Source organism: Dermochelys coriacea, chromosome 16 (genome assembly GCF_009764565.3).
Source record: "Dermochelys coriacea isolate rDerCor1 chromosome 16, rDerCor1.pri.v4, whole genome shotgun sequence".
In the NCBI taxonomy this organism is placed as follows: domain Eukaryota; kingdom Metazoa; phylum Chordata; order Testudines; family Dermochelyidae; genus Dermochelys; species Dermochelys coriacea.
Genome location: NC_050083.1, coordinates 6,881,452 through 6,895,900, shown reverse-complemented (window position 1 = coordinate 6,895,900; position 14,449 = coordinate 6,881,452). Strand labels below are relative to the sequence as shown.

Below are 14,449 nucleotides of genomic sequence, written 5' to 3'. Positions count from 1 at the left end.
AGAACAGCATTGACAACCTCAAACACTGAGAAATCATAAGGGCGGCTGCCCAAAAATATTCTTAGTGACTTAAAGCATAAGATTTAAGATTCTACTAAATGTGGGGGATTTTCATTTTGCTTTCTGAGCTCTTAGAATACACATTTTCCATCTTTTCTGTGCAACCATGAGGGCCAGAAATTTGCCTAAAAGAAACCCCACAACAAACCCCCCTCCCTCAAAAACAGATTTCTATGTTATCACATGACTCCTGGAGCTGGGATTTAAATTAAAAAAACCCAAATCTCCCAATACTTGTCATGCAATCATGAGAGTTGGCAACACTGATGAATGAAAGAGCCAAATTCATTTTAAAGCACTTTTTTTTATTGATTTCATTGAAAACAGAACAAGAAAATGACCAGAGCCAAAAGACTGCTCCTTTAAAATTGTCAAAAACATTAACAGAAAATAATAATAATAATAATAAACATGACAGCATTATGAATGTTTTAGAAGAGATGCACAAAAAAACCCCTGTTACTGCACTAATTACAGTATTTAAAGATATATGCAAAAAAAAAAATTAAGATAATGACCTGCCCAGCCATCACACAAAAGGTGATGACAAATTTATTCACACTACAATACTAACAATTTAAAAAAGGTTTTGTGTTTTTTTCCTGCATTTTATACTAAAATCACTTTGTTCTTTTTATACAATTGATAGTTTATATTCACGTGGTGAGTAAAAATCACACCAGAATCAGCACCGTTTTTGTTTTGTGGTTTCTTTTTGTTGTGTGTGTGTGTGTGTGTGTGTGTTTTTAATGCTTTGTCCCGAATGTTTTAATAATGGTAAAAAATAAATCAGTTCATTTAAACTTCATAGTGTGTGGCTTAAAAATTAAATCAGAGGTGCCCAGAGTTGGGAAAAAGGAGGGATGAGCTGGTGGCCATGGTATCTCCTCTCGCTGGGATGTGTCCTATCTGATGCTTGCCCAGCATGAAGCATTCTCTTGAGAAATGCTAAAGGTTCTTTATAGTATACATAAACAGCAAACTGATTCTTTCAGAAGTTAGTGTCTTGTACAATCCCCATCCCTCTCTAAGATTGCTAACGCGGCAGGAGAGGCAAATCCTTCCACTGGTGAAACCAACACTGAGACAGTAACATGCCCAAGGGGCAGAGGTGAGAGCTGGTTTTTAACGGAGAAAGCTTGGTATAGAGCAGAAGCGGTGGGGAGAGAATCTCTGGCAGGCTTGGAATAGAGACGGGGATTGGGGGGACATGAAGAAAAAAGGGATTCTTTTCCATTTTTCTTTAGGAAAAAAAAAAATAGATCGGCAGATATGGTAACCAACAGGCATCTGTTAGAAGCAAACAACCTCTAGCTCCCAGCGACGGGACCAGGAAAAACCATGCTGCAATGTCCTGCCAGGTGAGGGAGAAATTTGTGATTTAAAAGACCTGCCCCACAAAGCTGCATCAAGTAAACCAATGTCAGAACCGTTCCCCCCACCCCCCCAAAAAGTAAGTTCCATCAAGTATTCAAAGTTTATTGTAAGAGAACTGGAGATGACTTGGCCTGAAGTTCCATTCAATTAATAACAGCGTTCTGAGGAGGAGAGGTAAATGCTTCCCTTGGCTCTGACAACACATGAAGAGATGGATGCTAGGACATCTTGCATGGAAAAACTGCGACAGCCATCCCTTTGCACTCACTGTAAAACCAGCAGCTTTCCAGGGGTGGAGAGGGAGGAAAACCTACAACATGGAGTCCGGATTTGCTTTCACTTATTCCTCAAGTAACAGTCGGTGGCACATCCCTAGATGTCATGAACCCCTTGGCTTTCCTTGACTGTGTTTTCTCTTTCAATGGAAATTTCAAACAGTACGTGAATCTATCGAGTTAAACCAGTTCGGTCTCCCGGGAGCGAGTCCTCAAAAGGGGCCGGCTGCCATGGCAGAGCTGGTGTCGGGGAGTCCGGTCTCCTGTGTGCCCTGGGAGGACGTGCTAGCTTGCCGTTGGGCCAGGGCTGTGCTCGAGTGTTTGCACTTGGGCGAACCGCACTGACAGCTGAAGTATTTGCCTTTGATGTCCCAGAATCGGTCTCCGTAGTCAAAGCTGGAAGGGGGGGGGGGGGAAGGACATTTGGTCATTGAACACAACAGGAGATATGCGTGCACATTCAAACAATCACTTTAGGGTAGCAGAGAAGACCTAAACCAAAAAAGGTTGTATAGCAGGGGGGTCACACCCTTCACAGCTTGTGCAGCCTGAATGCATTGCCCACCCTGGGGGCTCCCTGTATCCTTCCATCCCTCCCCCATCAAATTCCCTGGGTGCCACTCTCCCATCTTCTTTTGTAGGGACCCCACCTCCCCCCAGGCTCACCCCTGCCAGGGGTCTGTGTGATCTCCATACCATGGTCTCCCACTCTGCCCCACACACCAGCAGCTGTGTGCACCCCATTCCCACTTCCCCCATGCCCTCCATGGAGGGGACTACGTGGCAGGAGCTCTGTGTATCCCCTTTCCCCATACCAGGTTCCCCCAATCTCCTTTCCACCAGTTGTGTGTCGTCATCCCCCATTCCAGGGTGTCCCTCCCCACTCTCCTCCCGCATGGCAGGGGCTCTGCGTGCCCCCATTTCCCCCCCTTCTCCACTGCAGAGTCTATCTCCCCCTGCTTGGAGTTCTGTGCACCTCAATTCTCCCGCCCTGACACACGCACACTCCATGCCACGCCAGGGGCTCTGATGGAATCTGTGTGTACAGAGCCGATCCCTTCCTGGGAGATCCCTTCTAACGGGGTGCTGCCTGGCACTTGGAGGCAAAGGATGAAATGGGTCAGGAGGGTGAGTGCCTTTTCCACCCCAAGCAGGGGCAGAGCCCCTTTGGCCCAAGGAAAAGGTGCCCCCTAGAGGCTGAAACTCTTTGTGACATCCCAGAAAAGGTACAGTACCAGCAGCACGTTGAGATTCCCCTCCCACACCAGCCTTGGTCAATATGCCTCAATCTGGATTTGGCAGAACCACTTCTTCTAATGAGGGGTTGATTCAGTCTCTGTCATTAGCATGACTGCTGAAGCCGCAAAGAGGAGACCATTCGGTGCTACCAGCGATAGGAGTGCTCAAGCTGGACAGAGCCCTACCAATGACGTTCACCCAGCTGGCAAACTGCACTGTGATGGCAACGCCTCTCCAGGAGTGCCCGGCGGGGACAGGCGGAAGGGCTCCGTGTCCCACTGCCAACCACCCAGCCCCCTCTCCCACAGAGGCCGGCAGTTCTATGCAAGCCTCAAGAGGGGAACAGACTGCAAAAGTCCTGGCACATAAAAACGCTCCCCAGGCACAAACGTGACAAGCTGGGAGGACTAGATGGCCCAGGGGACACCATGATGGGGAATTCAACCCTTGTGCTCCATATGGCCTGTGGGTTATTCTATCCGGCTGGGGGTGAGCACAGAACTGTGATTTCCCTTCCCTCCCCTCCCCTGGGGCTGGTCCCTGCAGAGGCAGGGGCAGGACCCTCTAAAGAACCAGCACTAATACTATCCACGGTGTAGCTATAAACTTACTAGGACCACGGTTATGTGGGGAACAACATTTCTCTTTTCCTTTGCCATGTCCTCCTTCCTCTGGCACTGGAGCCCTCTCTGGCTTTAGTGCTTCCTAAATTTCTTCCTCACTGCTGCCTCGAAGGACATCTCCTCGGTAGTCATGAAGATGGTACAACAGAACTGGAGGCACCTCGGGGAAACCCATCTCTCTGCAGCTCCTCCGACCCCTTACCGTATAGTTACTAGGAGCCGTCACACAGAAAAACTAAAGCAGCAGGGCAAGAATATCGCGCAAATTGTGACGAAGCGTTTGTGACATAGTTCCCTGATCACTAGGAGCTTACTGAGCCCTGCCAAGCAGGCATCGGACGAGAACGGACTGCTGTCACTGCTATCCTGGGATGGATGTGAACGGGGACACTTCGGTGCGGAAGGCTCCCTACGCTGCAACCGTGGCCCCGAGCCACCCAGATCCAACAGGCAAAGAAGTGATGCCTAGAGGCCGTCCGTAGAGCCAAACACCACAAGATACACATCTGCAAACTTGCCTGTCCATCTGTGCAGCGACAAAGCCTCAGACACAGAGGTTGTAGTTTGCTGTTCTTAATCACTACACATTCACCTTCCCATAGCTAAGAACAGCTCTCAAAAACCCGGTAACGAAGCTCATTTGTAATGGGAGCTAATGCAATGCTGGAGTCTGGCACAGGGCTGTATGCTGCCCCTGCACCCCGGGAATTCTCCTGGCATCCACTGCAGCTCCTTTACACTGCCGGAGAGCGGTAAAGGGACCGTGTGGGGGCTGGAATCTGGCTCATTCTCTTTAGGCACTTGCTCAGGAAAGCAGAGATGTCCGTACCCTGGTGAGATGTATTAGTGTCAGTCACGGAGAGATGGGATTTGTAAGTAAAATAAAACACCAGCGGGATCCAACCGATGAATCAGAGTCTGCTATTTCAAACCCAGCTCCCAGCTGGGGAACCAAAACACTGCCCACACCAGGCTAAAAGCAGACAACATGCCTTTTGGTCCAGTGAGCTTCCTGGTCTGGGATCTACTGCAAGCGCATCAGCGGCAGTGGCAAAAACTGCCAGCACAGATAGCATCAGTTTGGCACCAGCCCTAGGCCCTGGCTCCTAGATGAGGTGGGTGCTCTGCGTCAGACAGGAAAAATCGCCTCTCTTTTATGGAATTTACTTGCATTTCCTCATCCTTTCAATACAGAGACTAGAGGGGCAAGCCTGGAGTTAGCGGGAGCCATGGTCAGGAGTGATGCAAACAGTGCTGGGCACTGGGCAGAAACCAAACAGGCGTGGCAAAGCATTGTAACTGGCGTGGCTCTGCCCTTCGCTGGGTGTGCGAAACGAGGGCAGCTTACACACTGAAGGGACTGAGCAGGGGTGAAGCAAGAACAAGAAGTAACAGGAGGACACAAAGAAAGCAGCCCCTCCCCCCTTAACTTATGCCTGCACAATTCCCAGCACTTCTGGGGCCACAGTGTGAACAGGGGCAGCTTCCACTGGGCCCCATTCCAATGTCACTCCTGATTATCACCAGCTAAGTAACTCCACTGAGGTCAATGGTGTAACAGTGACACAAAACCAGTGCGAGTCCAGATCCAGGACACTCACTTCAATAGGAACTGCACTTGCGCCGCCAGGGGCTCAATCTGATCCCTTCAGAATACGAAACTGATGTGATTTACACGGATTTTCTTTTACACAGTTATTTACTTTGTCCTGCCTGTTTTTGGATCAATTCATCCTGGATGTGCTGCGTACGCTATCATTTTTGCCTCACCTCTGAATTCAGTCCCTCCCTCAGAGCCAAGACAACCTCTTGATCCAGCTTCGCTTCTGAATCTCACTTTAAAGTAAACGTGAGATCTTTGGGGACTTCCCACATGTTTCTATGGCCAGGCACCCAGAACACATTCCTGGCCATTCCCAAAGTGGATGGCCTCTGAACTGTCTAGTTGATCAAATTTAGAGCACGGTTGACATGGCGAACCCACTGGACCTATTGGTATTTGCTTAGCAATAGTTACTACTCTCTGCAATCCCAGCGTCATTGGGGTGCGCATGTTGGAGGTTACCGTTAGCCTGTGTCCTGGCCTCCTAGGTTACAAAACTAAATGAGAAGAGGAGGAAGAGGGAGATTCAATAGCAGGGTTTTAAATTTTGTGACTCTTAACGGTAAGGACAAGAATGGAGCAGCTGTCATTGGGCCACCAAGTCCTCTATCCCTGCCTTGGGTAATGGCTGCAGGCTAGACTGGATGTGAGCAATTAAACATGAAGGAGGCCTCATTTCTTGCAAGAGAGGATTGGGGAGGTAATAAGCAGGCTGAAAACGAAATGTTTGTGCTATGATTTAGTTGGGAATTGGTCCTGCTTTGAGCAGGGGATTGGACTAGATGACCTCCTGAGTTCTCTTCCAACCCTAATAGTTTATGATTCTATTTTATGATTCTAAGATAAATAATAGGTCATCAAGCTAAAAGACAATATCTGAGTGAGCTATGATAAGAGAGGGAACACCTAGGGAACCATTTACTAAGAACAAGATAACAACGGACAAGAGAAGTCGGGAGCATAAAGATGAGGTAAGGAGTAAAGTTGAACGTGGACAGGGCATGCTACACAGGGACTGGGTCCTGGAAAGTAACCAAGCCAATCCCAAAACATGTGATGCTATGTACAGTAACTGCAATTAAATGTGTACCTGTATAGAAGGAAGAGGTTTGCTGTGTAACTTTGGATGTGTTGTACACCCTGTACGTGCCCCTCTCACTGGAGTCTGATCAGCTCAAGGGTTGTTGGAGTGTATGCCAACAAAGAAACCTCAGTGACAAGTTTGGAGTAGAGCTGAGTTCTTGGGAACCAAGCAGATAAGGTCTCACAGGCTACCCCAGCAAATGCTAACACTGGATGCCACAGAGGAAGGGTGGTCTAGTGGTTACAGCAAAAGACAGGAAATCTGAGTAGCCAGATTCTATCACAGGCTCACTGTGATGTTGTCAGGGTCACTTGAGCACAGGATCTGGCTTTGATTCACATAGAATCATAGAATTGTAGGACTGGAAGGGACTTCAAGAGGTCATCTAGCACAGTCCCCTGCACTCATGGCAGGACTAAGTATTATCTAGACCATCCCTGAGAGGTGTTTGTCTAACTCTTAAAAACCTCCAATGACAGAGATTCCACAACCTCCCTAAGCAATTTATTCCAGTGCTTAACCACTCTGACAGTTAGGAAGTTTTTCCTAATGTCCAACCTAAACTGCCCTTGCTGCAAATTTAAGCCACTGCTGCTTGTTCTATCTTCAGAGGTAAGGAGAACAATTTACCTCCCTCCTCCTTGTAAAAAAGCTTTATGTACTTCAAAACTGTTATGTCCCCTCTCAGTCTTCTCTTCTCCAGACTACACATATCCAATATTTTCAATCTTCCTTCATAGGTCATGTTTTTTTAGACTTTTAATAATTTTTGTTGCTCTTCTTTGGACTTTCTCCAATTTGTCCACATCTTTCCTGAAATGTGGCACCCAAAACTGAACACAATACTCCAGTTGAGGCCTAATCAGCGCGGAGTACAGCAGAAGAATTACTTCTCGTGTCTTGCTTACAACACTCCTGCTAATACATCCCAGAATGACGTCTGCTTTTTTTGCAACAGCGTTACGTTGTTGACTCATATTTAGCTTGTGATCAACTATGATCCCAGATCCCTTTCCGCAGTACTCCTTCCTCGGCACTCATTTCCCATTTTGCATGTGTGCAACTGACTGTTTCTTCCTAAGTGGAGTACTTTGTGTTTCTTCTTATGGAATTTCATCCTATTTACTTCAGACTATTTCTCCAGTTTGTCCAGATCATTTTGAATTTTAATCCTATCCTCCAAAGCACTTGCAACCCCTTAGCTTGGTATCATCTGCAAACTTTATGCCATTCTCTAAATCATTGATGAAGACATTGAACAGAATCAGACCCAGAACAGATCTCTGTGGGACCCCACTCAATATGCCCTTCCAACTTGATTGTGAACCACTGATTACTCTCTGGGAACCGTTTTCCAACCAGTTATGCACCACCTTATAGTAGCTCCATCTAGGTCATATTTCCCCAGTTTGTTTATGAGAGGGTCATGTGAGACAGTATCAAAAACCTTACATCCCATGGAACTCCCTCTAACTTGATAGGGTTACACAGAGTGAGAGAAAGGGGAGCGCTGTGCTCTCTGGGGCTGATTCTTCACTGCCTGGCACCTTTTGTTGTCATTTACACCTGGGCAAAGCAAGCGTGAGATTCCACATTTCTGATCTAGTGGAGTGGCACACCGACTCTGCAGTCTACAAGGCAGCAGAAGCCCTATACTGCTGCATTTCAATCTGCCCAGCGGTAAATAGAGACAGTTCCTGACTTCACAAGTGGGAGTGTGCAGGAGATGAAATACACGTTTGCAAACTGCTTTGAGATCCCTGGAAGCATTAAGGGAAAGACAAATCCAGAACGCACCTCATCAGTGGGGCAAGGACATGCACAGAAGGGAAAATTCCTTCCCAACTCCTGTACCGATCCCCTTATCCCATAAGGCATGAGCCTGCAATTGACTGACAACAATAAGAATACATAGCTCTTATGTAAGTGCATTTCATCAGTGGAGCTCACAGCACTTTACAAAGGAGGTGAGCATCGTTTCTGTTCTATTTAACAATGGGGAAACTGAGGCACAGTGACTTGCCCACCGTCACCCAGCAGGCCACTGGCAGAGCCAGGAATAGGACCTAGGTCTCCCAAGTACCAGACCATTGTGCTAACCTGTAGGCCGCTATCCCTTCCCCAACCACGGTATTTCCCACTCCCTGAGAAACCTAAGCAGCACACCAAGTGTTAGCTTTCACAGCTGCAGGTTGGGCAGATGTGTCGCTTTGGAAAAAGAATAATCTCTAGCCTAGCTCCTAGATTCAGAATGACCCAGAAACCACACGAAATTTGGAACTGATCTGCCCTTCTACTGCTCCCCAGCTGGGAGCTGGGTTTGAAATAGCAGACTCTGATTCACTGGTTCCAAATTTCGTGGGGTTTCTGGGTCATTCTGAATCTAGGAGCTAGGCTAGAGACGACACAAGGACAATTCCCAGGGTAAAGGCAGACCCTGTGGGCAGCACATACCCGATTTCCTCGCCAGCTTCGATCTGCCTGGTGCTGAAGAAGGCGATCCTGGGAAAGCGCAGGTCCTGGTGCGACATGAACACTCGCACAGGGGTGAGGTTTGGCTCACAGAGATGGTTTATAAAGCGGCTGATGTTGCCATAGAAACGAGCATCTATGCAGTACACCTCTCCATCCTAGAGGGAGGAACAGTGAATGTTTCATTAGGTGGAGTTATATAAAAGAAAGTGAGATACAGGTCACTTCACAGTTAACACACAAAGGAATTTCAAGATCTTTCAAAATATTGGAGTCTCGTCTCCTACTTGAAGGCTTAAAAGGCCAAACCATTAAGCATTACAAAACATACATCTCTTCACAAAGCACTTAGCCTGCATGCCTGGAGGCTGTTCGAAACACTCCTGACCTGAGAAGCTGTGCGTGGAGCTGAGCGAGCAGACTGGCTCTCCACAAACCTGCTCTGCTAAGGCACTAATCTGCTCCAGTGTTACTTCTGCTCCATGCGAACACACACCTGGTGGGTAAAAGGCCAGTGGATTCAGGAAACAGCATCTCTCCTGCCCTGCTAATTGAACATGACAGCTGAGAAGCACAAAGCCAGAGCTTACAGCAAACACACTACTTCCTGAAGACTATAGTGAAAGAGAGAACACAGAAATTCTCTTTCCCTAATGTCCTCACAGCAGTAATCGTAATATTCTGTTTCCTTGAAAATAAGAGACTCCCTCAGGGCTTTTATTCCAGCGCAGAATGACTGTGCAGCTGCAGGCTTTAATTACAGAAGCTATTTCAGTCACACAGAAACCAAAAGCAAAAAGATCCATTAGTGGAGCTCACATCCCCTTCTGGGCAAGCACCTCACAATCTTTAATGGATCAGCTGTGCCAGAATTCTACCAGCCAACTGATACAGGAGCCCCAGAAGACATCTGAAGATATGAAAAAGATACACACTTGGTCTACACTGAGCAGCCTGCTACAGTTTTTAAAATTTAGCAGGCGTTGCAATTTAATGGTATCTAGTTCAGTTTGGGGTGCTGAGAGTCAGGTCAGGGGAAGAGTCTGCTGATATAAAGGGTCAGAATGTCCGCCTTAGGGTACGGTGAGCAACATGTTGCTCGTTCCACAGTGAATGGAGAGCAATGAGAACTTGATCAGAGGCTTTAGAGAAGAGGCCTGAGCTGTTTACACTAGAAGGGCAATAAAACCCACCACACTAGGATTTCAAAGAGGGTTTAACACTGAAAGCTGGTCACTGCGGTGGAAAGGTTCAGCTTCTTCAGCTGTGGTTCTGCGCACAAGTCTCTTCCCTGGTTTTGCATGATAAGCAGGAGCAGGGTACGTGACTGGCGCTCTGCAGGTGCATCGAGCCTGCCAACATCACCCTATGTTGATAAAATGAGGCTCTAGTTAAGGATTCATGTCAGGAGCCAGGGAGAACCAATGTGAACAGGAAAAAGCCATGGGGGTTGTCTGCCCTCCCTCTTTTAACAAAAAGAAAGCAACATAGGAAGGGGGAGGTTGAGGGAATGGATCACAGTGAGACTTGAGATGTGGGCCTGACCCTGCCACTCTTATGAAAGTTCTTCCTCATGGGCATGGTCATTGTTGACTGCAGTGGGACCTAAAGGCATAAGGAAGGTCTGTGGGAGCTGATCCTGTGCTTGTGACATGCGAAGTCATTTCCAATACCACCGTGAATTGAACTAAAATGTAGTTCAGTAACGAGGTGAAGGATGGCCTTGTGGGGAGATACATCACTGGGAGTCACAAGATCAGGGTTCTAGTCTCAGCTCAGCCATAGACCAGCTGGGTGTCTTTTGGCAAGTCCCTTAATCATTCTGGGCTGGGATGCGCTGGGAAATCATTGTCTTAAACACATTAACTAACCCCATGTAAAACACAACGGAGCCTTCGAATGTACATGCAATAGCCTTCATTTTCCCCATATATTAAATGGGGTGATACCACCTAGGTCAAAGGGGGGCATAATTCATTAATATTTGTGATGTGCTTGAGATCTTCGCATGAAAAGTTCTAAAGGAGAATCAAGTGTTACAGTTAAAGCAGACAACTTTCATTAGCAAGAGGCTGCACCTGATAAAACCCAATCTCATCTTTCCCAAAGATCCCGAGAGAATGTGTGTTTCTCTGCATTTTGCTAATACAAAAGAAGATGACTGTCCTTTTAAAAGGGGAAGCCCAGACAAACATCCACCATAGTACATCCTATCCAAGAGGATTGGTCCTGCTTTGAGCAGGGGGTTGGACTAGATGACCTCCTGAGATCCCTTCCACCCTGATATTCTATGATTCTATGATAAGAGCACCGAATTGGCAGAGAGTTTGGGCTATTAAACAAATGTTTGTCTTTTTTCAAACAGCGAGCAGGATCTGTATATAGGACCCAGCATGCTAAATAAATCACAGCTCACACAGCCTGGAGTGACAAATAAAGATAACTAAAATAATGCTCCTATCGCTCCTCTGTGCTACAGGGCAAACTCAAACTCAGACATTCTCCAGTGATGCTGAGTTTTGCGAGGCTGTTGCCTGGCTGGGTGGGGCTTAGGGCGCCTCTTCTTTCATAGATTTCAAGGCCAGAAGCATCCACTGCAATCATCTTGTCTGACAGCTGTACACACGGGCCATAGAACTTCCCCCAAAAATAATTCCTAGCGCATGTGTTTTAGGAAAAAAATCCAATCTTGATTTAAAAACTGTCAGTGTGGGAAAATCCACCATGACCCTTGGCAAATTGTTCCAATGGTAATTACTCTCACTGGTAAAAATTTCCACTTTATTTCCTGTTTGAATTTGTCTAGCTTCAACTTCCAGCCATTGGATCATGTTACATCTTTCTCTGCTAGATTGTTATCATTAAGTATTTGTTCCCCATCTACATACTTACCGACTATAATCAAGTCACCCCTGAATCTTCTCTTTGTTAAGCTAAATACATTGAGCTCCTTGAGCTATTACTATGGTTTCTAATCCTTTAATCATTCTCCTGGCTCTCCTCTGGACCCTCTCCAATTTATCAACATCCTTCCTGAACTGAAGATCCCAGAACTGCACATGGTATTTTAGCAGCAGTCACACCAGTGCCAAATACAGAGGTAAAATAACCTTTCTGTTCCTACTCACAGGTCTTCTGTTTATGCATCCCAGGATTACATCGGTGTTTTTGGCCACAGCATCACACTGGGAGCTCATTGTCAGCTGAGTATCCACCACAACCCCCAAATCTTTTTCAGAGTCATGGCTTCCCAAGATAGAATCCCCCTCCTGTAAGAATGGCCGACATTCTTTGTTCCGAGATGGATACATTTAAATTTAGCCATATTAAATGGCTATATTTTTGCTTGCACCCAGTTTACCAAGCAATCCAGATTGCTTTAGTGGCCTGTGCTTTTCATTATTTAGCACTCCCTCATTTGTGTGGCATCTGCAAACTTTATCCATGATCATTGTGTGTTTTCTTCCAGGTCATTGATAAAAATGTTAAATAGCATCGGGCCAAAAACTGAACCCTGCAGGACCCCCCTAGAAACACACCTTCTCCATGATGATTCCCTATTTACAATTACAACCATTAGCCAGCTTTAATCCATTTAACAGGTGCCATGTTAATTATACATTGTTCTAGATTTTTAGATCAAAATGTCATGCGGTACCAAGTCAAACACTTTATAGGAGTCTAAGTATACTACATCAACACTATTACCTTTATCAACTGAACTTGTGATCTCATCAAAAAAAAGAAATCAAGTTAGTCTGACAGCATCTATTTCCATAAACCCGTGTTTATTGGTATTACAATACTCTCTTTTCATTCTTTATTAATTGAGTCTCATATCAGACTCTCCATTACCTAGCCAGGCTCAATGTTAGGCTGATAATTAAGGTTAGATTTTATCATGGTTTATTTTTAGGAAAAGTCAGGGACAGGTCACAGGCTTCTGTGAATTTTTGTTTATTGCCTGTGACCTGCCCCTGACTTTTACTAAAAATAACCATGATAAAAATGGACCTGAGGAGGGGAGAGATCCCAAGCATGTGCTGCAGGAGGGGAAGGGGGCAGGGTCCAGCTGAGAGCTGTGGGGGCCCCCCACCGCCTGCCATGGCCCAGAACGCCACAGCCCCCGCCAGCTGACAGCTCCATCCCCGCTGCCATGGGGTGAAGCAAAAATGTCATGGAGGTCTCTTGAACTCACAGAATCCATGACTTCTGGGACATAATCTTAGCCCTACTTATAATTACCTGGGGCCATCCCATTTCCCCTTTTTACATATTGGCACAACATTAGCTTTCTTCAGTCTTCTGGGACTTCCCCAGCGTTCAAGACTTATAGAAAATCAACATTAACAGTCCACAAGCTCCTCCACTAAGTCTTTTAAAACTCTTGGTTGCATGTTTCTGGACCTGCTGATTTAGAAGTGTCTAACTTTAGTAATTGCTGTTTAACATCCTTCTGAGATACTAGTGTAATGAAAAATGTGTTATCGTAGGACATCATCATCTGTTCTTCCCCCAAACACGGAAAAGAAATATTTATGAGCACTTTTGCCTTTTCTTCATTATTAGTGCTAATTCTATTATTTCCATCTAGTAATGGGCCAATACCATTGTCAGGATTCTTTTATTCCTAATGTACTAAAAAACTCCTTATTGTCCTTAACTCTGCTGGCTATAGATTTCTCCTTGTGTCCCTTTGCTTCCTTTGTTGATTGCTACAATTCCTAGTTCTGAGTTATATTCATCACTATCACTTCCATTTGTTAATATTTAAAAAATATAGTTTTATAGCTGCCTTCACTTTTTCTCTAAACCCAGATCTTTTCTTTAACCAATACAGCCTTCTTCCTCAATTGTGGCTTATTGGGCGTACAGTGAAGTGTTCTTATGCAATTCTCAATGACCATTCAACATTTTTCGATTAAATTCTTCCTCACAGCTAATTTGGCTCATAAATGGTTTCAATTTTGTGAAACTGGCCCTTTTAAAGCACCAAGCGTAAATATATATCACCGGTCTGGATTTTATTCTGGTTGCACATCAAGTCATGATCACTCGTACCTAAGCTAGCATTAATTTTTCGTTCAGCTGATCAGTTCCTCTCCATCTGTCAAGACAAGGTCTAATATAAATCCCTTGCATTAGTTTCAACAATTTTTTTGAGTTAGGAAATTGTTATCTACATATTTAGGAAATTCCAGGATGTTTTAATACTGCCAGCATGCCCCTCCAGCATCTGTAACTCAAACTGAAGTTCCTCATATGATCACACAGCTTTTCCTTTCTTGTACATATAGAGATAGGTGCATAAGGAGCTGGTCTTCCTGTTCCCTAGTGCGATTCAGTCTGTAGCAGACACCAACTAATGCCCCATCTTGTGCTTTACCTGTTAGGACATTGATCCACAAGCATTCCGATCATTTTCTTCTGAGTTATCAGTGATTGAAAACAGGTAAGGCCATTTTTGACATATTTTCCAATCACTCAGCATATAGCAAGGCCTTGCCTTCTGTTTCCTGTCTTCACCTGATTGCATTCTGCTCATCCTCTGTCTGGTTTTGGCTGACAGGTTTCTTTCTCTGATTGATTACTCCCATTTGGGGCTGTTATTCCACAGATGATAGGTGAATCCCATACAATTTCATTCCACTTACACTCCTGAAGAGACAGCTCCACCCTGCTCCTCCCAGTTAGTAACTCACACTAGCTTTCTGAA

The 14,449-nt window shown here is 45.6% G+C and overlaps 1 protein-coding gene across 1 annotated transcript in view; it reads right to left on the bottom strand.

Moving 5' to 3' along the window:
- Positions 1 to 803: 803 nt before the first annotated feature.
- Positions 804 to 14,449, bottom strand: part of EHMT1 (euchromatic histone lysine methyltransferase 1) — a 129,245-nt gene continuing 115,599 nt past the window's right edge. Inside the window, 2 exon segments of the mRNA XM_038374319.2 lie at positions 804 to 2,108; positions 8,716 to 8,891. Coding sequence (XP_038230247.2) covers positions 1,925 to 2,108; positions 8,716 to 8,891 — 360 coding nt within the window. The 3' untranslated portion in view covers positions 804 to 1,924.